Source organism: Labrus mixtus, chromosome 7 (assembly GCF_963584025.1).
Source record: "Labrus mixtus chromosome 7, fLabMix1.1, whole genome shotgun sequence".
NCBI lineage: Eukaryota > Metazoa > Chordata > Actinopteri > Labriformes > Labridae > Labrus > Labrus mixtus.
Genome location: NC_083618.1, coordinates 6,185,843 through 6,209,720, shown reverse-complemented (window position 1 = coordinate 6,209,720; position 23,878 = coordinate 6,185,843). Strand labels below are relative to the sequence as shown.

The 23,878-nt window shown below is 40.4% G+C and overlaps 1 protein-coding gene across 3 annotated transcripts; it reads left to right on the top strand.

The window, feature by feature from the left end:
- Positions 1–228: 228 nt before the first annotated feature.
- tafa4b (TAFA chemokine like family member 4b) lies at positions 229–23,648 on the top strand. Of its 3 annotated transcripts, XM_061042337.1 has the most exons (7): positions 229–1,972; positions 2,011–2,482; positions 3,513–3,628; positions 11,601–11,756; positions 20,500–20,624; positions 21,797–21,860; positions 22,626–23,648. In XM_061042337.1, exons 3-6 carry the CDS (start codon positions 3,514–3,516, stop codon positions 21,809–21,811), a joined length of 411 nt encoding a protein of 136 aa, XP_060898320.1. In that variant the 5' UTR covers positions 229–1,972; positions 2,011–2,482; position 3,513; the 3' UTR covers positions 21,812–21,860; positions 22,626–23,648. The 3 variants fall into 3 exon arrangements, with proteins under 3 accessions (XP_060898320.1, XP_060898322.1, XP_060898321.1); XM_061042339.1 differs by lacking the exon at positions 21,797–21,860 and having other exon boundaries at positions 1,240–1,972; XM_061042338.1 differs by lacking the exon at positions 229–1,972 and having other exon boundaries at positions 1,991–2,482.
- Positions 23,649–23,878: the final 230 nt, after the last annotated feature.

Genomic DNA, 23,878 nt, shown 5'->3' with positions numbered 1-23,878 from the left:
CTGTTTAGATGCTGCTCACACAGATTTACATTTGTGGCAGAGGTGGGATTGTGTCATTGCATGTCAATGAGCCCTCCTGTCACTTCTGTGAGATTACAGCGAGAAATGGCACAAATCAGCCCATTTGTCCACAGAGACACAGAGAGTGAGCGGGGAGGTGCAGAGGGTGATATTCAACGGAGGGATAATTTTAGAAAGAGTGAGACTTGATGTTCCCAGATAATCTCGAGCATGTCTCTGCTCCGCTTGGTAACATGTATGTGTGTGTATATGTGTGCGCGTGGGTCCTTGCTGCTGCCAAGTCCAACAATTCCTCAGAGCTTTGATGACCACCTGAGCCCCTCACACCTCTGCTTCCTTATTAATGCTCACAGGGACATTTCAGACCGCTGCAACACGAGTGTTCTGTAAAATGTGTGTTTATGAGAATGTTTATTATTATTGTTACTCGTTACCCTATTCATGGCTCTGTTATAAAGCCACAATCCGCACAGAACTTTGGACCCAGTAGAGGCGACACCGTTTCTGTGACTGATAGCTTGTTTTTTTGTCCCTCAAAACTGAACTAAATCTGGAGGCTACAAACATTCTCACTCTGAAAATTCTACACAGGTGTGCTCTTTTAATGAGTGTATGTGTATCAGTGTATAAAGCTGATAAAAATGCATGCCACAGCCCAGCCTTTAAAAAGAGAATAAGAAATGGGCCATTGTGCTGCCATGCAGCATGCTTAATCCCACTGCACATACAGTACATGCACCTTACATTCTTCCACATACCGTGCTGACAGAAGGCACATTACACACACAAAGGCACACAGTTAGAAATATTCAAACAAATCCACACAAATGCAAATTCATCCGGCACCAGTGTTTGATTGCTGTCCATGTCAATGCAAGTGCAAAGCTTCGTTTCACTGTCGGAGCGCTGTAACTTGTTTGCATCTCTGCAGGAGTGCATATACAAAGGCACTCAAGCAAACACTGCTTTTCACACATTTGTGAAGCAGTCTGCTTAAATAATACATTATTTTATTTATACTGAAACCAACACTTAATTCATGCATTCATTTTCCTTTTTCCTAAATTTGTCCATAGTTGATTCTTTCATCCACACTAAATTTCCCTCTCTTATCTTTTCACCTTGTCTTTTTTATGCAGCCTTCCTCTGATCTTGACTTTTTCTCTCTGACCTGAATCTCTATTTGATCATCATCTCTGTGACTTACACTCTCTTTACTGGCCTTCTATTTGTCTCTTTAGTAGTGAAACTTAAAAATATACACATGTATCTATGGTACTGTATCTTTTCTCCACTCGTCACATATGTTGCAGTACGTTTGTTTCCCACCAGGGGGCAGTGGCACTACACTGTTGTCTGAGCAGAGGTATCAGGCCTGGTTAGAGCTGACACACACTCCTAGGAAGTTCCTGAGCACAGCAGCGGGCTGAGCTGCATATCAATGAGTGATGATGAATAATGAAGGTTCGAGGAGGGGAGAGCATTTTGGTCGTAATGTGAATCTGTTGTCTTTCATTTAGATTGCAGAGTAAGTCCCTTTGTCAAGAGAGCCGTGTTGACACCATAGACTGGTTGACACACACACTTTTGCCGGGATGATAATTGACTCTGTGCCTGTGTGTGTGATTGTATTAAGAAGTGCACACGCATCAGAAGTTGTCACTCAACTGTAATGAGGGAGTCTTTATTCTGTCATCCTACACTGTTTGAATTTACCTTGCAAACACTTTGCAAGTGCGTGAGTGTTAGTGTGTGTGTGCTTGGGTGTGTGTGTAGAGAAATAACTTGCATTTATTGAGAGTTTCATATTTGATTTGCTGTAAATGATTGATTCATGGAGTTGCATGTTTTTAATGTTGCACCTTGTTTTAATGTGTAATGTGTCAGTCCTTGTGTGTATGTCAAAGACTGATGAGTGAGTTTGTGTGTGTGTGTGTGTGTGTGTGTGTGTGTGTGTGTGTGTGTGTGTGTGTGTGTGAGTGTTTGCAGGTGAGGGAGAAAAACATGGGAAGAGCTGCATGTGATGTCTAGAGTGGGGATCACATTCCGCCTGGGGGTAGGTGAAGCCATTGTAAACAATGGATCTGACAGAATGTAGGCCTTCACATCTCTACCACTGTGTGTGTGTGTGTGTGTGTGTGTGTGTGTGTGTGTGTGTGTGTGTGTGTGTGTGTGTGTGTGTGTGTGTGTGTGTGTTCTACTGTAGACCGTCATACAAGGCCATTGGAGGCCACTGAGGAACCCCGGGGCAGGCGAGCCTCTCTGACCTTTGTCTTTGTACCTCTTCTCTCCAGGGGCTTCTTCTGTTTGAGGTGAGGAGAAGGAGAAGCAGGAGGAATAGGTAGAAGAGGAGGAGGAGGATGGCTGAGCAGTGACTGGATGCAGCCATGGCCTGTGCACCCTGTTCATAGAGGAGCTGCTGAGGGGAAGAGAGATCAGAGAAGACAGAGACGACCAACAGGTCAGACCATAGCCTGTGCAGATTCACATTAAGGAGGAATAAATATCGAACGAGGGCATGATTATTATCAACTTGCTTATCAACTTGTCTGAATCATTTTGTATTTGCTCAAGAAAATGCAAACAAAAGATGTTTTTCAAAGATATTTGAACAGTTAACACAAAACAGAAAACATATTGAAAATATGCAAAACCCAACAATTATGCTGAAAGCATCTGAAAGGATTGATCAAGTACCACAACTGCTTAGTGCTCATTTTTGGTTGATTGATTTATTCCATTAATCAGTAGGTCATTTCATCGATATCAACATCCAAAGAGCCACAGAGCTGAAATGCTTCACCGAAAACTAATCAGCAAACATCATCATAATTGATTGTTTCAGTGATTAATTTAGCAGACATGCTAGCTGTTTTTTTAACCATATATATATATATATATATATTAGTCATGGATTATCTTTGAGAATGTTGGTCCAACAATTAAATGAAAACACTTTTTGCTCTAGGAAAGGGATGTGATGGATGATTTATTCATTTTTGGCATTTAATTGACAAATGATGAATCATTTAATCAAGAATATAATTGTTGTAACAGTCAACAATATAAATTACAATTAGTTGTGGTTTTAATCCACATACAAATATAGATTGACTCTGCTTTATTTTACGCTTTAACCAACACAAACCAAATGTTAATCTGATTGGCTTCTTCCAAATTGTACAAATTGATCTTTATTTGATTGTAAATTGGCACTAAAGTAAACTTTTAGATCTAGCTGGTAAGATTTACTGACAATATTTGTGTCTGCAGAATATTTTCCTCAGGTCAACTGTGTTCTCCTGCTTGTCGTTCTTTTCCTTTGACCTCTGGTATCTCACCTCAAACATTGTTTCTGCTGTTGAAAAAGCAATACTCTTTGTTTGCCTCGCTCCTCTGCCTTCTGGCTTTATGTGGACCTCCTCTCATACCCTTTCCTTGTCCTCCACTTCCCTTATTTTTCCCTCGTTGCCCCTCTCTCTCTCTCCCAGGATGAAACTGTGGGGGAGGTCAGCTTGGCCTTTGCAGGTGGCCTTCCTCGTTGCCTTTCTGATGCTCTGCGTTGACCCGTTGTCTGCTGGCAGCCGTAACCATCGGGGATCGACAGGTACACCAGGTCTTGCTCTGCACCCTCCGTCCAACGAGAGGTTAATTACACTGCCACTGTGAGGGTTCAACACATGTTCCATAAGCCTGTGTCTGACTGACTCATCCCCATCCTGCAGGAGGGGGTCTGAGCCAGGACAATTCGCCCCCGTGCTTGACTTTGACATAATGTAATCTAGACAGGACCTCGTTTTGGGCTTGGATGCAAACACACCGCGGTTTGACTGATCGAGCCCGTGTAGATACAAATGGCACTTAAGCTGTCATGAGCTGCCAACACAGATAGATCAGTGTGGGTGTGATCTGATATTTTCAGAGCGCTTTCAGGGATGGAGCTGTTGTTCTGAAGCGGCCTGATTCTTAGTGACATAGTTTTGCTATAGAATAAGAAGCATGTCTCATGTAGGACCATAGGCCATAAGGGCTCTCTTGACTTCTAATCCTCAGGCTTTTAATTGCCAGGGCTTACATTAATATGCATCGCGTAAACCCTCCAGCCAAAGCAGCACTTCATTTTTTCAACAATAAATCCATGAAAAAAGATAGAAAATCATCATCAGTGCTGAGCAAATGAAGCCCACAAAATACATTTACTCTCTGTTGTTAATTTCCTCAACCCTTGGAAACAGGCAGCCAAAGACTGACCGAGACATTCTTATTATTTCATCGAGCTGTGCAGGGTCAGTTGTGCTGAGTCACAGCATGTTGCGCCTTGACTTGTTAGCGACGGCCTCCCAAGCCACCTCTTCCTCGCTCTTAATTATGACAATTTCCTTAATTATCTCTTGGTTTTTCTGTCCTCTCACAGCTCCTGTTTTGCAAAGTGACCTTTACGTGCCACAGAAATGCTGCCAGCATCAGCCTGTGCACTAAGTGATTGTATTAGTTTCCTTTTGATGGAGAGGAGGCAGCATGCTTACGGCAGGGACACCGCTAATTGCAGGCCCTGTGTATTGTGAAGGTCAGCATGAATGCCCGCCCCCTTCTTATTTCTCTCTGGCTGTGAAACAAGATGAGTCGCTCCCAAACTGACTACACTTTCTTATTAGAGGTTTTACTCTAATTGGTGGAAGTTTAGGACCTGTTGGCTGTGAATACCAACATGACACACACATATACACACAGTTGTTTGAGGCTAAAAAATAATTGGCTTTACATTAAGACTGCTGGAGACATTTTCTGTGTTTTCTACGTGTTCTAAGTGTTTTTACTGCTGCTTTGTTGGCAGGTCAGCGAGTCATATGCTTGAACCGTGTAGTTGGTGATGTACCATTTACTGCCACATGATGGCTCTAGAGGTCAAAAAATACTCCTCTGTAAGTATGTATATTTTATTAAGGCTCCTATGTTTCATTTGACCTGCAGAAACCTTGCATCTATTAATGTTGCCAATGTTTTAAAATATATTTTTGGAGCTTAGTGACACAACGGTTTAGTTATGATGTGTGGATGTTGTGTATAAGCAAGGAGTGTGAATTTGATATGTATTGCTAAAACTTTTTATATTAATAAACCTATTTTATCCCCAAAACCACCCCTAAACGGACAAATGATACCACAGACCAGCATCTGAGAATAATTTTAGATTTGTTTATTTCAGCAAGTGAATGATATACTGACCACAAGAGTTACATTATGTCATTGTGTTACTTAAAGATAAAATGAGGCTATTATTATGGAGGAAATAAATGTGTCTCTTAACTTGGACCCCTTTAACCCCATTGACCTCAGACAGTCCCTGGACACTGATTAAATTAAAAAAAGATAATTCTCAGGTTGGAATCTTACAATAAAAACAGCTAAAAAAGGGTTTTAAAGAGAGATATGACTAACTAAGTTCCCTTTTTTATAAATATTTCGTACTGCCCTTGACATCTTCAAGCAGTCTTTTGTCACAAAAATGCTCTGATATACATTGATTCTTGATTATCTCTTTAGGAGCATGATGTGTTAGGCTGACCTCATCTCTTTATCCATACTTTTATCTGCACTGATGCTCCCCAAGGCAACTGATTTATATAAACTATGAACTTATTCCAGCACTTTAGATGCTGCATATACGTATATATGATGAATGTGATTGGATGACAGGTGTCATTTTACGGACGTGATCTGTGCATGAACGTGGCTGTGTCTGATGATCTGCTCTATATCAGTAAGGTGTCATCTAGTGATTACATAAAAGCAATGTAAATATGGGACAAGGGGCATCCTGCTGGAGACAAATCAAATCAATTTAGTTTGGAACACAGGATGTCTCTGCTAATACAGGATGATGGGCAACCCTACTACACGAATGCAAATAAAATGCAAACTCTAAACTTTGCCCTCATTGTGACCATATCTAAACTCAATGACATATTATTCACATTCAGAGCATAAAAACTATCAATGAAAGTACACAGTATACTTACAGCCATTTTCACTGTTGGCCCTCTCACAAATAGATCCAGACGGTGTGACAAATTATGAAAGCGAAAAATACCTCGGCTCAGCCCTTATGATTTTTTATGCTTAACTATTTACTCTTAAACTGTATTTCACCGCAATTACACTGAGAAATTTATAAACAGGTCGCACAAGATATAGCATTCCAGGAGCTGTCAAGGTAATCCTACACAAATAATTAGTCACTCCGACTTAAAATGCTCTCTTATTCAAAGTGCATTTTTTGCTGGTGAAATGATTGATCATGCTTTCAGAGCTCTGTGCCACATTCTCCTGTATTCTGATAATTAAATTTCATGCAAAAATATCTCATATGCCCCTTTTTTCTTTTCTTGCTTGAACGCCAGAAATTTGATTATCTTGGACCAGCAGTTCAGTCAGTCACTTTCAAAAGTGATATACTTCATTCTGCAAAATCTAATAGTGTTTATGGCAACTTTCCACAGCTTGTTTATACAAACACAACCAATTTTCTTTCGGCTTCAGTGCCATACTGCTAATCCGTGGTTGAAGTGATATTTTAAATTCTAAGAAAGATACATTTCTGCATGAATTCATGAAGTATTAAGGGACCTTGGGTGCCCTCGCTGTCTCATGCTCTTTCTCCATGACAATAGTGTCTGTCAAGGTTAATCTCATACTCATGCACTTAGAATTAAGCAAGCTTTTTGAAAACACAACTGTGTGCATCTGCAACCATTAATATTTAAGTGTCAGATACAGCCGTTTGTGTGTTCTTATCTAAGGCTGCTTTTAAGATGTCTCCTTAAAAAAAAAACACAGCAGGGCATGGCCGTAGAGAGCAGGTTCTTTTTTATTAGGAATAGATTTGTTGCGAAGGAGTATTCAGACGTACCAGGGACCTGTTACGCTAATTACCATAAAGCCTTTGGGCCTGTTAAATGCTGATAATGTCAGAGCGATTGATGGGATGTGTAGGGTCTGGGTGAGGAGGAGAGGGACCAAGTGAGGACAGTGAAGGAGGGTGAAGAGGGGCAGTGAGTGATCTTATATGGCAAATGAAGAAAGGGATACTGCAACCTATAAATAAATATGTTGATCCAATAGAAATTCTATGTGAAGAGCTCCCACATGTCTCCCCATCTTGTTCCACCTAACTAATCATTTCTTACTCTTTTGAAACTTACGACTCTGGTCCTGTAGTGTGTCCCCTCTACATCGACTTTGCCGCCTCCGACAGATTTTGCGAGATATCTGGCCTTTCACAGTGACAGACATGCTTGCCAGGTATTGACAGGGGAAAGACACAGCTTTTTGATAAATTGCACAATGCTCCTGCCTGCCCGTGTCTGTCAGACTACATCAATCGCCTGACTAACCCATCAGTTCAAGGTATCTAGGTTTGTTGGCTGCCCAGCTACTGTTGCCACCCCCCACCTCCTTGCCTCCCCTTCTGCCTGTCGCGGGGATAGAAGCATTTAGCTGTGCTCGAGAAGTCTTTTCATCTCAGCGTTTGCAGGGCTCTATTACATTGAAACGGCCATAACAAAATGGTTTAGAGGCAACACTGAGACATTAGATACACTGTTATTATGTGTTTATAGCTGGAGGCTGACTGCTCCGCACATGAATCTTAAGCAGATGAGGGGCGAGAGGCAGCAGCTCTCTGAACTGGGAGGAAGACAAAACTGAGAGGGCTCACAGCCAAGCTGCAGTACCTCAGTCTGCACTCAAGACCACTTCTGATGTCTGGGACTCGTCCTTGTTTTTTTTACTGTCTCAATTCAGAAGGATGGACTTTGGTTAGCTGTTAATCAACTTTGGGTCATTCCTATGCAGGGTCAGAGGTCACATGATCTTATTTCTCTGACATTGCAACACATCTGTACAGGATATTCAAATTGAAACAAAATACAAATCAGGAGGGAGAATAAAATCCACTTTGAATGGTAAAAAAATAAATTCACCCTTGTGGAGAAATTGAAGTCTGAAGAAACTCCAGACACAACTATCTTTAGAGCTAAGAGTGAAACATCAGCAGGCTATAATTTGCATTTGGCATATTCAACATTAGTAGAAAATCATACACTTAACATTTGACCAGGAATAAAACATAGCTGGTAGTATAAAATCTGTTAAAAAGTCTCTCCAATGTATTTTATTACAAGGACATTAGGATGGGGAATTGAAGACCCTGCAGAAACAACATGACTCCTGAGAACTCAGTTTTTAAAATGCTAGGGTCTTAATCTGCAATTGACGGCAGAAAATTACGTATAAACGTCAGCTTGTAGATCAGTAAGGAACACTTTATATTTGAAAACTATAAAAAAACTTTCATTTTGACCTTAGCTGGCAGCCTGACTTAGCAACATTGGTCCATCTCTTGTTTGGCATCTCGATCCACGTTGGCATGATCGGTGTTAGTTTACTAACTTTAGGATTCAGCCCAAAATTCTTCTATTAATTAAATACTTATATTTTTATTTTTAATAATTATATTCCCGTCCCCTGTTTTCTGGAGCTGCTGTAATGCACACATTTCCCCCACGGGGGATCAATAAAGTTTATCTTTATCTTTATCTTTATCTTTAAAAGCGGCTTGTTACATACACGACCACATAGGGTTGTTGCAAGCTTAGCTTAACTTATTCTTGTAAAAGCAAATATGCAAGGCCTCAGCTACATCTGTGTTCTGTCAGACACAACTAACACAGCAGGAACATTTGTCAATTCATGCTCTACAATATCCAACATTACATTATGAGAATCCAGGAGGAGCATTGCTACAAGACACAAAATTGGGTGTAGCTTTTTGTTAGTTGGCAACCAGAGTGGTTTTCTTTTTAAGCTCAACTGTCACTCTTTCTATTGATTTTGTCTGAACTCTGTATTCTTAAACAGAAGTACATTTGTGCTAAAAAAGAGCTGAAACTGAAACACTGAAATATAATTTAAAAAAATAAAATACAGCACTGTCTATGTTGTGGAATCAATCTACTTATGCTGAAGTTTGCACAGATTATTCAGGTGTATTGGTCTTGTCCAGCACATTATCATTGGTGCTGAAGAAAAACTGAAGTCTTTTAACCTTGAAAACAGAAATCAGAAATGTGGGCTTGACTTCTCCGTATGAAGCCCTATGAGAGGCTGAATTCACACTTTTTAAGGTTTAATTATCATACCAAGTTTGATGGACACAAAAAAAGTTGCATAAATGAAGTTCAGGTGGGTTTAACCTCCACTGCATGGAAACCCTTAAAGCTTTACAGATTTAAATACAAACAGCCTCAGCCCAGGCCTGATTTAAGCACTAAAGAGAGGAGACCTGTGAACCTGCTGACCTCATTACGCTAGCAGGAGGCGATCCACTCTTTGTTCTCTGACACCACTTCTCCTCCACCTGTTTGACTCCCTCTCCCTCTCTCTCTCTCTCTCTCTCTCTCTCTCCCTCTCTTTCCTTCTCACTAACAAGCTGCCTGTTTCTGAGATGAGGGCAGCCGATTGACTCACCAAGTCTCCGCTCGGCGCTAACAATAGAATTAATTCTCAGTACAGAGTAATAATAATCAGAGAGGGCGCGGGTCTGATTAAAACAAAGGCAAGTTGATGGTGTTTGAATTAGACTTTCATTAATTTACATTGCTACTCTGTGCTTTCATTCTGATTATTCTAATTACAGCTGCACAGATAGTTCTTATTCCACTCTTTGCCGTTTTATTAAATCTGAGGTTCTTATCAGTAGATATGAGTTTTATGTGCTTGTGCATGCATGAGTGTGTTGATGTGCGTGTGTGAGGAGGTTATATGGCAGCTGCTTCAGCCTCATGAGAGCCTCAGCCAGAGGAGTGAGGGAAATGAAAGTGGAGGGATGATAGCGGAGGGGCGCCCTCAGAGAGCCCGGGATCATTGATGGGGCTCTCTGGAGAAGAGAACAAACAAACTTTAAATCAGAAAGGATGAGAGAGGCCATGGCCTGCAGAAATGGAACCCTCTGCAGTGTGTGTGTGTGTGTGTGTGTGTGTGTGTGTGTGTGTGTGTGTCTGCATGCTGTGTTTTTGTGTGTACAGCTCTGTGTGTGTGTGTGTGTGTGTGTATTTCTGTCTGCCTGCAAATCTCATTCAGCTGAGCGTGAAAAGTTTTGGAGTCTGGGTAAAGTCACGTACATAAACGAAATCTGGGCTTATGGTACAGTATAACCAAGGGTTTTCCAGGGCTGTAAAGAGGCTTATAGGTAGTAATGTCGCCAGCAGGGTTTGCTTTGCTCGGGAAACCATGCCAGAGACTCTCAGGAGTGCGCGACAAGCTTTGGGAGCGAAAAGATAAGGCAGCTGGTATCTGTTCAGAAGCCATGAGCGAAGATTAGATATACTAAACATTTTACGCAACATTTGCGCTCGACAGGTTTTCTTTTAGGTGGCTACAAAACCCTCCTCCTAAGAGGTTCATGGGTTTAATGTGCCGAGTGAAATGTAACATTAGCATACACATTATGCAGAACACACTGCATTACATTTACATAAGCCTATTCACACACTATCCTTGCAGCACCCACACACTGCTGTATTCTGCATGAACACACTATACACCAACACATGCTTCAGCGGTCTGCGCTTACCTGTCCCTGCAAGAGTCTAAAATGGGCATGAAGCCGCGTTTGTCTTTTAATCGATATTCTAACTAACAAAACACAGATCCCATATGAACAATTAGGATAACCAAGTGTTTGAGGCTAAATCATTCAGATTCAAAGCGCATGGTTTCAGTAACTTCACACTCACATTCATATAAAGCCACTGGGGAGAAAGGTTTGTTAAGTTAAGCGCGCCCTTCTGTCTAATTATTGTCAAGACAATGTGTTAATTAAGCGGACCAAAGTCCCCCCGGAAGTGTCAAGATAATCAATTGAGATAAGATGTTGTTTGTGTGTTGAAGATGACAGGTAGATAACAATTATCTTCGTATAAATATAACTACCAGAAACAGGAATAAACACAGGCTGAATACATATGTGAAGATGTGTGGATGACAGTGCAAAGGTTTCTGTTTCTACTTCCTCACATAAACACAGAGATTCAGTCCCAAACTCTATGTGTCTCGCACTACCACATTTGTCCTTGACATAATTTACAGGTGTGTTCTCTCCTTATATATAGTAGCCTATTATGTCATACAGAGTAAAGATGAAAAGATGTATTCAAAATCCCCCCATACCCCCTCCTGCTCACAGTGATAGCATTAGAGCCGCTTCTGTCTCTGAGTTAATGAGGGCACTGGGCTGAGAATAAAAGCAAAGTATCGCTAAAGAGTGTTTACTCGTGAATGCGAGAGTGTGAGACGGGAATAAATTAAAGAGTTTATACAAAAGCAAATAATTCTGCAGATTTGTTTAATCCTCTGATGAGCTGTTGTGGTGTATTTTTGATTGTTTTTGCGGCTCAAAATAATTTGAATTTAAACTCAATTGTTTTGGAGTAAACACCAATAAGCCATATTACAAATGGAAGAATTTCTAGCTAAAAAAAAAATAACCCTTTCTGTTTTTTTTCCTCTCTCTGTCTCAGTCTCGTACCAGGTGAAGCAGGGGACGTGTGAGGTGGTGGCTAACCATCGCTGCTGTAACAAGAATAAGATTGAGGAGCGCTCTCAAACCGTCAAGTGTTCCTGCTTTCCTGGGCAGGTCGCTGGCACCACCAACGCCAGACCCTCCTGTGTGGAAGGTAAAAACTTCACCACCTTATCATATAAATAATCATGTAAAGAACGGGCTGTCATCTTCATTTATGGAAACTCGCATGAGATTTTTTTTTTAACAGAAGACAGAAGTTTTCATCATAATCTCTCTGTTTTTCTTTGAAATGTTCCTCATGTAGTATTTACATTATTTAATCTATGTACATCTTCTGCATATACCAGCTGCAAGATTTCACTGTAGCGAGATCACAACTGAAGTCAGAGTGATATTCAAGCCAAAAATCATGCAAGTTTAAAACAAAGACAATATTTGAGATATCCTCTGCATCCCTTTTGAACACTTTCCCACAACCCGGTGGCAAGGTGCCTGACAGTCTGCAAAACTTTGTTAATATTTAGGAAATATTTGTTCATAGGTTTGGACAGCTCTGAGCTGCACAGCATGTTTATGTAATGATTGACGCTGTGCTGAAACAGTCAGGGTCAAAGAGGTTGTCTTTTATCTCCCTGCATCATTAAACGTGCTACATTCAACCTTCCTCCTAAAACAAATCATTTCCAGATTAATTTAGTAACATAAATAAACGAGTCAACCGCAGAAAGATTCATAGGTTGCACTTTATGTTAGATTGCTGCAAGGCTAGATTGGGTGTGATGATTGATTGTTTTACGGCAGACAAAGGGAGACACTGTTCATCTGTTAAAGACTAGCTGAGCTAAACCTTCTAAAGGTGGTTAAGAACAGGAAACACTGATGGAAGAAAGTGATACCTGGTGTTTCTGACATTCTCAGAAAAGCTAAAGGAAGAAGAAAGGCTCAAAGGGGTGAGACAGGAAGAGGATGAGCCAATATCAAAAGAAAGAAGAGCTTTTGAGATATGAGATGATGAAAAGAGTCCCTTGAGGTCCCCTGTTTTTTGTAATCATATGAATAAGTAATAATGATTTAAACCTTATTTCTAAAGACATACACTGCAGCTTTCTGTACAGGAAAGCCATGACATCTAACAGCATATCTAAGCCTTTAGTCCCACAGTTTGTGTTTCATCATGTCTACAAGAAACTGTGTAACATGTGAGGTTCAAGTATCTAAAGCAGGAAATAGAAGCCCAGTCACCTCTAGCCTCTTTATTCATCCTGTGTTATATGATAGAAGAACCACATATAAGACAGCTTTCGACCATGACTACCTCTGCCTTGAGACTTTAACTGTGCACTACAGTTAAAAGGCTTGATTTTGTTTGGCACAGCTCTCCATTTAATATCTAGTTGAGGCCGTTATGAATACGATTTTCTTATAGTCTCTTTTCAAAAGTGAGGACATTGACCCCATGGAGACTAAGAACCACATTTATTTTTTATTACTTTCAAGCTGTGATAATAATGAAGTATAAACAATATGATAAATCAAGCCTATGCAAAAAAAGAAGTTGCAGGATAAAAGCCTACATCAAGTCATTCTGCTGTTCATAGTGTACAGTGTGTTTGTGCCTCTACATGCGCGCTGTGTGGGAGTGTGTTGATGATAGACAGATGAAAGCTTCGGGTCGTTTTCATAGACCTTATTTCCAGACGCTTTTCTGCTCTGCGAGCTCCTGCCCAGCAAGAAACAAGCAGTGTCACTGACCCCTATCATCCACTGACGCTCTGCTGAGATCACAAACACACACACACAGTGTCAGCCAAGTCGATCCAATCACGCTGTATTAGCCTCCTACCAGAGCAAAAATACATAGTGTTCCCATATGAGAGAAGAACAAGTGCCTCTCCTCCGAAGCTCAGAGGTTAGTCAAACTGTTAAGGTCAGTTAACAGAGGGGTGGGGGTGATTGAGACTGAACCCACTCACACAGATCTGACTGACTGATACATTGCAGACAAAATGCAGACTTTTGAGGAACTGTGCAGGCAAAGATGAGGTGATGTTTGTATCTCAGATTGTTGATTTTCTGTCTTTGGTTTGAATATTATTAATGAAGACCTTCACATCATCGCCCTGATGTGGCAAATTAATTATAATAAAGAGGAAAAAAATCAGAGTAGTCTGTAGTAGACGTCTAAAACTCCCCAAATACTGTTCATAATCAAGTCCTTTGAGCTTGGAGTCTAATTTAGCTATTAGATCGAATATCATATCAGAAAGGTCTTTGCTGTTAACAATAATTTCCTAATAAAAACACTTGCTTAGATTAGTTGTTTATGTGAGCCCTGCACCTGCATTATGTTTCACTCATTTCTTAGTTTTATGAGTCATGTTGTTTTATTGAAAATGAAATAAGCAACTCTTCTGAGTCATATCTGACTTTCTGTGCTTCAGGCATGTACTCAAACTGTCGGAGCAACCTCCGTATTTAGAAATCACAACCATCCACCAAACTCCCCCACCATCACTCAGTTGCTGTTCCTGGATGTGGCCAGTAGACGGTGCTTTTCCCATTTAAATAGCTCTGTTACAGGCGTACCTGCAAGTTCATTTCAGCACTATTTTCTCCCAATGAAAGAGTAGATTTGTTGTTTAACCCTCTTTGATGAGTTCCGAGGAGGGAACAATTGCTTCGTAATGATAAAATCAGGGAACCATAGCAAAGATGATTGGCTTTGTAATGGAAGTTGGGATAAATAAAGGATCATGTGAAACTTCGATAACCTTTTAGAATAGGTTAATTCTAAAAGATGCTTTTGTTCTTTTGTTTGCTTCGACACTATAGTTTGTTAATCACCATGAATTACACTGATGAGGAGAGATAAAAAACTGACAGTTTTTACTCAAAGTCAAACAATGCTAAACTCTCTTTTGTTGGACCAACTTCTCTTTCCTCTCACTCTCTCTCTCACACACACACACGCACACACACAGCTTTGTGCCTCCATCACACCAGTCATGAGGTTTTCTAATTTCCTCTGCAGATCTCTCCTCACACCTCTCATGTACGAATCCAGCAATCAGCAGCTCTAACCTCGTGAGTCACGCTTGACCTCTGAGTCACTGTTACAAAATATCTCACCCCACCAAACACTGTAATAGACACACACACACCATACACACACACACACACACACACACACACACACACACACACACATTCTACTCTCACCTTTTAGGCTTGAGCACTGATGGAAAGAGACAAACTCCTCGCAGTAGCAGCCTTTGTAGAGAAGCTGTAGAGTAAATGGAGTTACATTATTGATGATGACTGAAAGAGGAGTAAATGGCAGCAGGCCCATTACTGGCTGCTCTATGTTGGACCCACTACTGTGAGACTAACTATTCAAGTCAACTCCATTCAACAACATATGACAAGAGTTTTGTTTTTTTTCACCATTAATGAGACACACCTTTTTTCTCTTCATATTCTTTAAGATAAGAAATATGTAATTATTTAAATTGTACCATACATATAATGTATAAAACAGTGGAAAAAGTTATCTTTATTTTTTTGTCTTTAGAAGAGTTTAATTATTGATGACATAACATTAAAGGAGCATTTCAATGTTATTCATAAAACATGAACACATTTAGTTTTGCCGGCTTGTTAAGCTCTGGTTAAACGATGTCAATCTGAATACTAAGTAGTAACTGCAACCTTTAGACGGACTAGATTTAGAGGACATGTGATAACCCACTCTGGAGTTTACTGAGTTCAAAAAAGGAGGTAAAAAAAGGACTCCAACACTCACCTTTTGTAAAATCGTGTCAGTTATGGAGACAGTCAGAGACCGTAGAAACCTCGTAAAAATGGTGGAATCAGTTTGGTGTTTGATTTGTTGCACTCTGTGACTGTTTCATTACCGGCCAGATAAATGTAGTTAAGTGTTTCAAACACATCTACCTGCTGTTGTTTACTGGAAAATCTGCTCCATAATGTCACGCTTCTGTCATTATTTTTAAAAATCTCCTCTCCGTGTTTGCAACCCTTCACCGTGCATTATCATTTTCTGTCCGTTTTTCCACTTTTGTTTTCCTCGTCAAGCGTATCTGGGTGTGTTGGCATTGCTGTGTGAGCTGTGCCAACAGAGATACAGTGTGTTAGTAAATCATTCTAGAAAGAGATGGATGCTCCTCTCCAACTGCGTATACACTGCAGGATCACTGAGTGGAACAGTTACAATGCCTTAGGGTATCCATACCTCTGGGTCCATCCCAAACTTCTTCTTTGTGCCTCGGCTATTGTACATGTCTGTTTGAGTGTGTGTGTGTTTGTGTGTTTGTGTGTATGTGTGTGAAGGTGCATCATACTCTCTTTAAATATTAATGGTCAGGGAGCAGGGCCACAGGATGGTCTGTGATTTTGCTTTTACGCCTAACACTGCACTGTGGGGGAATGCACACATGTACACAAAAAACACCCAAAGGGCTCCATATGTGCACAGCAGGCTCTACACGTATAGAAAGACAAACACACGCAGATGCAAAGTGAGAGTAAACTACCTATTGCACTTTGTGTTGCTCCATTGAGTGAGTGCCTTTGTGAAGTATTAATGGGAAATACTCCTGCAGACGTACGCATGAGTGCCCAGATTGTATTAGCATGCCCTGCTGTACATCAAACAAGCCACGTCTGAATGATACAATGGGAGACGTCCAGATTGAATTGGGCTCATACATCAATGGATGATCTATTATTCTTTCACATGGCTATAATAACTTGAGATGAAAGGGATGACGGGGAAGGAAGACCCTTGAACATGCATTTGAGCTATACCAAAACACAGCGTGGTGCGACCTTAATCGTTGTGTTTGTTTGTTTGTGGTAAAAATGATACACACCTCAGCCCCACCACCACCTAACCTAAAGAGATGCTGTCAAGCTTATGCAAAAGTACAGGAGTACAGCACACATTCTCAAAGTGCTAAGTGCATAAATTAACATACGTTGGCTTTATGCTTTGTTGCAGGTTTCTTAAACAATAAACAAGTTTTGTGATCATGTAAAAGTCAGAGAATAAACAAGTGGAGCCTGCAGTTTCACTTTTGTCCACTTGATGTCACAAACATTACAATGACAATCCACAAGGCAAAGCAGGACGAAATAGATAGCAGCTGTGTTGGCTCATAGAAGCTGACATCCTCGCTCTCATACACAAACAAAAATAAAAAGCTGCATCCACAACTGGCATAACGATGAGTGACATTTATCATGCTCGTGTTAGATTGACGTGTAGTGATCAGTTGGAGCAGAGACAGGGCTGTAAGCAGCCTCGTGGCGTGGAACCTCCGCAGACCTTATTTAGAGAACCCCATAGAGTATAAGAGAACTTGGGGAATAACATCGCCTCAGTCCCTCGTGTTGCCTAATCACCTGCACCCAAAGCAAAGCTGTGTCTAGACGTTTGCCCTCAGCTGTGCTGCCTGCGCTGAAAGTTTGAGAGAACTTAAAAGGAAACCATTTTGAGCACTGATTCTTTTGTAATGAGCTGAGAGGTACTGTGATGAAATGTACGAGCTGTAAACCTTTTTAATTAGCATTTTCACTTTCTGAATGTGTTAATGGGACTGATGCAATCAGAATAGAGGTACTCCATGTGTTATACACATGTTTCCTGGATTGTATGCATCGTGTTCTAGTTTAAATGAATCGTTAGTGAGTCATTCTCACATTTACTCGATCAACATTTTGGGGAAGCTTTAACAAGCCGGTAAGTGCGGAGGAGGAAAGCCGAAAATATATTATTGGCTCAACCATTTGAGGTGTTACCGCTTTTCAAGGCTTTTATGCCCTTTAAGCATTTGCCAGTGTCACCGTGAATAATGACCAACTTGTGTATTTAGGTCATTGGAAAGTGTTGGTGAGACGAAGCAGAAAGTCATAAAAATGAATAGTTCAAAATGTTGGCAAATGTGCTGATTTGCACTTTTTTTATGCAGTTTGAAGATTCATTAAACTTGCATTTCTGTAGAGTAAATATAACCCTTCAGTCAGGATACCATTAGCAAAGCATAGCCAAAGGACTGTGGGGAAAAAAAGTTGGAAACAAATAGATTTGCTCCATGACAAAAACAACAGATTCAAACTACTTGTGTCTTTAGAGTTTACTTATTAACCTGATGTAGTTCAGAAACTAAAGTTTGAAATCTGACAATTTGTGATTAAAGACAGTTTTCTATGTTTGACCTGAATTTAAAGTTTGTACCTTATACTTCGTTTATTGTACAGATGACACAATATTACAAATGATGAATGAGTGATATAAGGACTGTATTGTACTTTGTTCAAACCACATCTATATAACCGGACACCTGAATGTGGATTTAGAATGTGGGCTAGGGACAAGATTTATGGTGTCTGAACTGTAATGGTTTTTAGTTTGAAGCGGTCATTGGTAGTATCAAGAAAAACTGCCTGTGTGAAATGCAAAAGAGCCTAAATGTATTGGCAGTAGGCCATCTGTACAATAGCTTACCCTGAAGGCATCACATCCTGCCAAACTAGAACCTACCTACCGCTTCCGCATTTACTATAAGTGGGGCGTAGAAAAAAGTCCCAGAGGTGATGATGTCAGAATGAACTACTACAGACACACTAAGTACCTCTGTAATCTCTTTATCATTGACCTGTGGAGACCTGTCTGTAAGTGCTGTCCAACATCTAAACCATGCATGACATCACAGGCCTTACCCCAGCGACTGTTAATGTCTGACTTGACAGGCAGTTGCCCGTGTGTCACACCTGACCCGCCCTCCCAATACAACATGAGATAAACTGCAGTGAAGACTAACTCCATAATAGCACTCACAGGCCATGCCCATTAGCTCTAAATAACACTCTCGCAGTGTAAAGCACGGTCGTCGACACCATAATGGCCACATTAACGAGCATTACACAGCCATTGGTTTTTAGAACCACTCGCTGCCACTGAGCTCATGCATCATAACAATGTGTTCTACATTATGCCCAGTGTTTGCTGTATTGTTGTGGTGACTTGGCATGTTGGGTTTCTTCCTCTCTCTACATATCTTCCTGTCTGTGTCTTTGGACTTGTACAGCCTATTCTCCACTCATTTTCAGTTTCTTAACTCGCCTTCCCTCTGTCCTCTTTGTTTCATCTTCTCCTTTCTTTGTTAGACCTGGTGGCAGTCATCTTCAAAAACCCTCTCGTCTCCCTTCCGATCTCCAGCTCTGCCTCTCTTAGTTCAAACCACTTCTCATTTCCCTCACTACAAAGATTTATTTCTCGGTGAACACCTATTATTTAACGATATCTTCCTCCTTCTTTTCTCTTTCTTCTTACACGATACTTGAGAGATGTTTCTGTTGTGTTACACAGTTGAAAGTCTTTTTTCCCCCTGCCAATGCCATCTCATATCTCCTCTCTTTGTTGGAAACAATCGCCACTGAAGATAAAAAAATACATATTTCAAAACATCATCAATCCACCAGTTTAATGAAGTTGGAGAAATGTGCACTCTTTTATTCCTCCCTGCGTCCACACTTGAGACAGAAGGGTGGATGGATGATGAGTTAGGAGAGAGGGGATTGAGTTATTCTCAACTGTCGGGCTGTCTGCTGTCTAGACAGTGGGTCAGATGATCTGCGAGATTTGAGTGTCAGCTGCTAAGGCATGAGAAAACTTGGGGTCTTAACACTTGATTAGCTGTAGAACAGGTCCAGTTCTGAAGCTGTGCCTTCTTTCACACAGATATACAAGAAATGATCACTTTGTATTTTTTAAAATTAAGATGCACTGATACTAAAAAGACCACACTCAAATTTGTTTACCTTCATGCATAATATGCAGGAGACTGGGTTTCAGAAAGGGTTTTATTAATTATATATTAGAACATACGGTCTGTTGTCCTAAATACATGAGAGCATGTCTGTTTCAATAGATAGCATTGCTTTATCCCAACTCTGCTCTTTCTCCCTTTGTTAAGTAATTTGATTTTTACATAATAAGTATTTAGTGTATAACAGATGTTATTGAGAGACATGCTACTCACACATATAGGAGTGAAATACACACCTGCCTGGACCTATGGGCATTAATGGAGAAATGTCAGAGTGGGGCTTTCCGGTTTCCAACCCAGGTCCCTACAGACTGAGTTACTGAATAATACTTATCGCCAAAATTATGTGCCTTGTGTTATTCTTATCTTAACAGAAACAAAGGAGAAGTTAGGTGAAAGCTGTCATTTCATTCATATTACTAAAAGTTAGAAAGTAACTCACTTCTTGGATTAGTTAGTCCCATTGTTTTATCCAAATACTTCAATTATAATAGTCATTGCTGCCTAAGTAGTATATCTTCTGCTTTTTCCCCATTTCACTTTTTGTATTCTTTTTTGCTTATGTCAGAATTGATGCTCTACACCAGTTTTTAGGTCCCATGATTAGAGATTACATTATTCTATATCAAATAATACAGGTAGCTGATATAAATTCTAGCTCCTGTAAAAATCACAGTTGTCATGTTTAAGATGAAAACACACATGACTGCTCAGAGATAACAGTGAATACAACAGAAAAAAAACAGGGTGTTTCACCAGTGTAGTTTACAGTATTAGTTATTCTCCCAGCAGTAAGATCAGCACCATGGACAGCGGTGGGGCATTAACATTGTAAAAATAAGCTGAGGTTTGCTACCATGTTTGAATAAAAAAGTTAATTTGGGCTGTTGATATGAAGTCCAGTTTCACATCATTGTGAAGGTAATGGTGACGTTGTATTGTAGCCTTTTGCCATCCTTTGTTACTAATTCAGCTCTCCTCATCGTTATTTACCTTCTACTCACTAACCTGCTGTCCTTCTTTTCCCTCCATGTGCTGCTCCAGCCTCCATAGTAGCCCAGAAGTGGTGGTGCCAGATGCAGCCGTGTATGGACGGAGAGGAGTGTAAGGTGCTGCCTGACCTGACCGGCTGGTCCTGCAGCACTGGCAACAAAGTAAAGACCACAAAGGTAAGATGAGCATCTGTTGTTGCTTTTCTAATTTTTTTAATTTGTTGTGTGTGCGCTTTAGTTCTGTGCTCATTTAGTGTCACTGTTTATCAAGCCAATTCCAATTAAATTTCTAAGCAATAACAAAGCACAGAACCTTATTAGTGTTCAAAACAAAAAGTCCCCTGAGAATCACACCTTGGCCCGGAATAATAGATGAATACTCTACAGTGCATCTTCCAGCTTCACTAACATTTCATGTAGCCATAATCGAGCAGGATCTTCAATTGAATTGATTTTTTCCCCGTGTGAAACATCTTGGCTCAATTTGTGTCTGGTAAACAAACAGCACTCTTACTGCTATGTCTCGTCATTTATTTGACTGTAAAAGGAAGAATTCAAAGGAGCTTACAGAGAAAATTAAAGATGATCTTCAGCACAAAAGCTGCTCGGCTCTTTGAAATACCTACAAAAGAATGTGGTCTAATTAAATCACTATTTCAAACATTAAAAAAAATACTTTCAAGAACAATACGGAGCTCATCAACAAACAAGTCCCAACAATGAGTCTAATTGTTAATCTGCCCTTGTACATGCTCAGCCAATGGCGAAATCACAGGCCCTCTTTACACTCTGTATACCATAAACAACCTGTGTGTGAGGCCATGTTAACTGACTGAGTTTCAGATGAGACAAATTGATTTAAATGAAGGTCCTCCACGGCCCTTTGTAAGCTGTTGAGGTGTGAAAGTTAATTTGCGGGACTGACGACAGGGGTGTGTGTATGTACATACAACAGTGTCTGTAGTTGGATGGAGCAGCTGCAGTTTATTTACAGGTGAAACATGAAAAAAAAATGAACAAGTTGTAGAGGAAGCGATGCAGGCGCCATAAGAGTAATTGCTCGAGAGATGGCATAACAGCACAACATCTGTCGCATTCATTAGAATGCATTATGGCGAGGGCCTTCCACAGAGGCGCTACAATTAAGAGTCATAATTAAATTGGTGAGTGGGATAGACTGAGGAACAGAGGTCCTGCTGGGCTCAGTCACAGGCAGTAGAATTAATGACCCTGGGCCTAACACCAACCTTGGGACCTATAGGGGCAATTATCCTCATTCTGTTACACACTGCCGTCTCTCTTCTTCTTCTTCTCTCCTTTTCTTCCACCCTGTCTGACTGGTCGATCAGCTGAGGGAGAAATGAGGAGCCAATGGCTGACTGCATCAGTGGACATTAATTGTGCATTTGCAAGGTGCTTTGGGACCAGGGAGCAGTTACTTGGAGACTTGATGGCAGATGTCACTGAAGATAGTTGCAATGACACATCGATTCCCTGGCAACCGCTCAAACGGCCCTGCAACCTCGCTCCCTCTGTTTCTTTCTTGTCTTTATCCTGCATCTCTCTCTTTCTACCCATGGCCTCCTTTCACCACCTCAGCGTCTCATTCACCATGATGATCTGTATCTGTCCATCTGTTTTCACTCCCACACAGTGTAGGTGTGCAGTAGAAAGATGCATAGTTTGCCTGACCAAGGCACTGTAATTCTATTTAACAAGGAACAGCAAAGATGCTGCACCTCAAGATACATATTTGCACATGTCCCATTACAAACATCTTTCTTTATAGTACATTTGTTGCAGCATTTCAGGAATGAAAAAACATGAAATCATTAAATAAACAAGCATTGCTGTTCTTTATAAATGCATATTGGATGAGATTTGTTGATGGAAAACAAACTCTATACAGTTCCAATTACACGCCTTCAACTTACTGCCCAAATGTAAACAAACCATTACAGCTTGCAGACATGTGAAATCCAGCTCTAGCAGTTTGTCCATGCAATCAGTCAGACAGCTAGGGTAACAAAACAAATATTTCCAATCAAAGAAAAAGGACACGAAGGCTTGGATCTTTTCAAATGGAAACTGTTAAGCAAGAAGCAGAGTCACTTTGTGTAATTAGATGTCTCCCTGACACTGACACTTCTCTTATCTGTTGTACGGTTTCTTTTTTAGGTCACACGATAGCAAGAGAGCCAGCGAGGCACAAGGAAACCTGAAACTCTCCATGTGGAAGAGATGGATGACTCACACATATTTACTGTACAGTGGGAAAAATATCAAGGAAAAGGACCGCTGTCAGGCCATCCATCACAAAACAATGGAATAAAAAAGAATGCACTCTTCACAAACTATGTTCACTTGGCTAAGTGGAGCCACACATAAAGCATACACAGTATGCTTGTTTGTGAGACCAACGGCCTACAATCATGGACATCCAGGGTACATCTGGACTCTAATGTACTCATATTTATAAATGATGGACAGAGTATGGAATGATCAGGGGTCGATTTCAAACACAGAATTAGCATTTTTAAGAATATATTTCAACAAAGCGTTTGTGGATGAGTGTCAGATGTGCTGTATTCCACAGCTCAAACCTGTTGTCTATGTAGAGCTTCTACTGGAGATATTTAAGAGATGATCTGGGAGAAATGAAAGCGATAGCAGCTGATAACTAGCAAATAGCAAATTAGCATCAAAATTGCTCTTGTGGGTCAAGTCACAAACATAAAGACTGTTTTGCGTGGCTCATTTTGCAGTTCTAATTAGGAATTTCAGTGTAAGAACATAACAGCATATTAAAAATTCATGTAAGATATTTGCACTAGCTGAAACCGTTTGGGAATGTTTTGTTTTTCTAGATATCTCTCATCCTTTGCTGTGGATGTCACATGAAATTGAAGGTGGAGCATTTTGTTAAATGTCTGACACTTGAAGTAGATGAAAAAGAAAAAATCATTCTCCATTTGCCCTGATTAGGTATTGGTCAAAATAGCTCATAGAATCGAGCCATGCTTACATACAGCTTGGATCAATATGAAGTAGCAAAATGTGAATCACCCGACTCTTTTCCTTTTTGTCCAGAAGACTTTTTCCAATATCAGCCTTCAAAGTTAGATATCTCAGATCTCACATATTCAGACTGTGACATCTCTTATGTTCACTAAAAGGAGGCCCATAAAATGTTCAAACAAGGAGGACGAGTTGTCTTTGTGTTATTTCCATTCATTGTGAATATTTTCTTTCTCTGTCTTATTTTTCAGATTATTTATCTTTACAAGCTGTTTTAAATGGAAGACAATATTATGAATGTGTTTTGCAAAACCTCTGTCAAAAGATGCAGTTATACATGCTTCTGTTAGATACACTGAAATAATAGCCAGTTCCTCTTTCTGTATCTCCATGCAGTTTGACCATTGAAAGCA

Excerpts from the sequence above, each read along its gene's own strand:
- tafa4b (XM_061042337.1), top strand. The coding sequence starts at position 3,514 with ATGAAACTGTGGGGGAGGTCAGCTTGGCCTTTGCAGGTGGCCTTCCTC. Across the intron at positions 3,629-11,600 it reads TAACCATCGGGGATCGACAG|TCTCGTACCAGGTGAAGCAG; the intron begins GTACACCAGGTC and ends TCTCTGTCTCAG. Across the intron at positions 11,757-20,499 it reads CAGACCCTCCTGTGTGGAAG|CCTCCATAGTAGCCCAGAAG; the intron begins GTAAAAACTTCA and ends GTGCTGCTCCAG.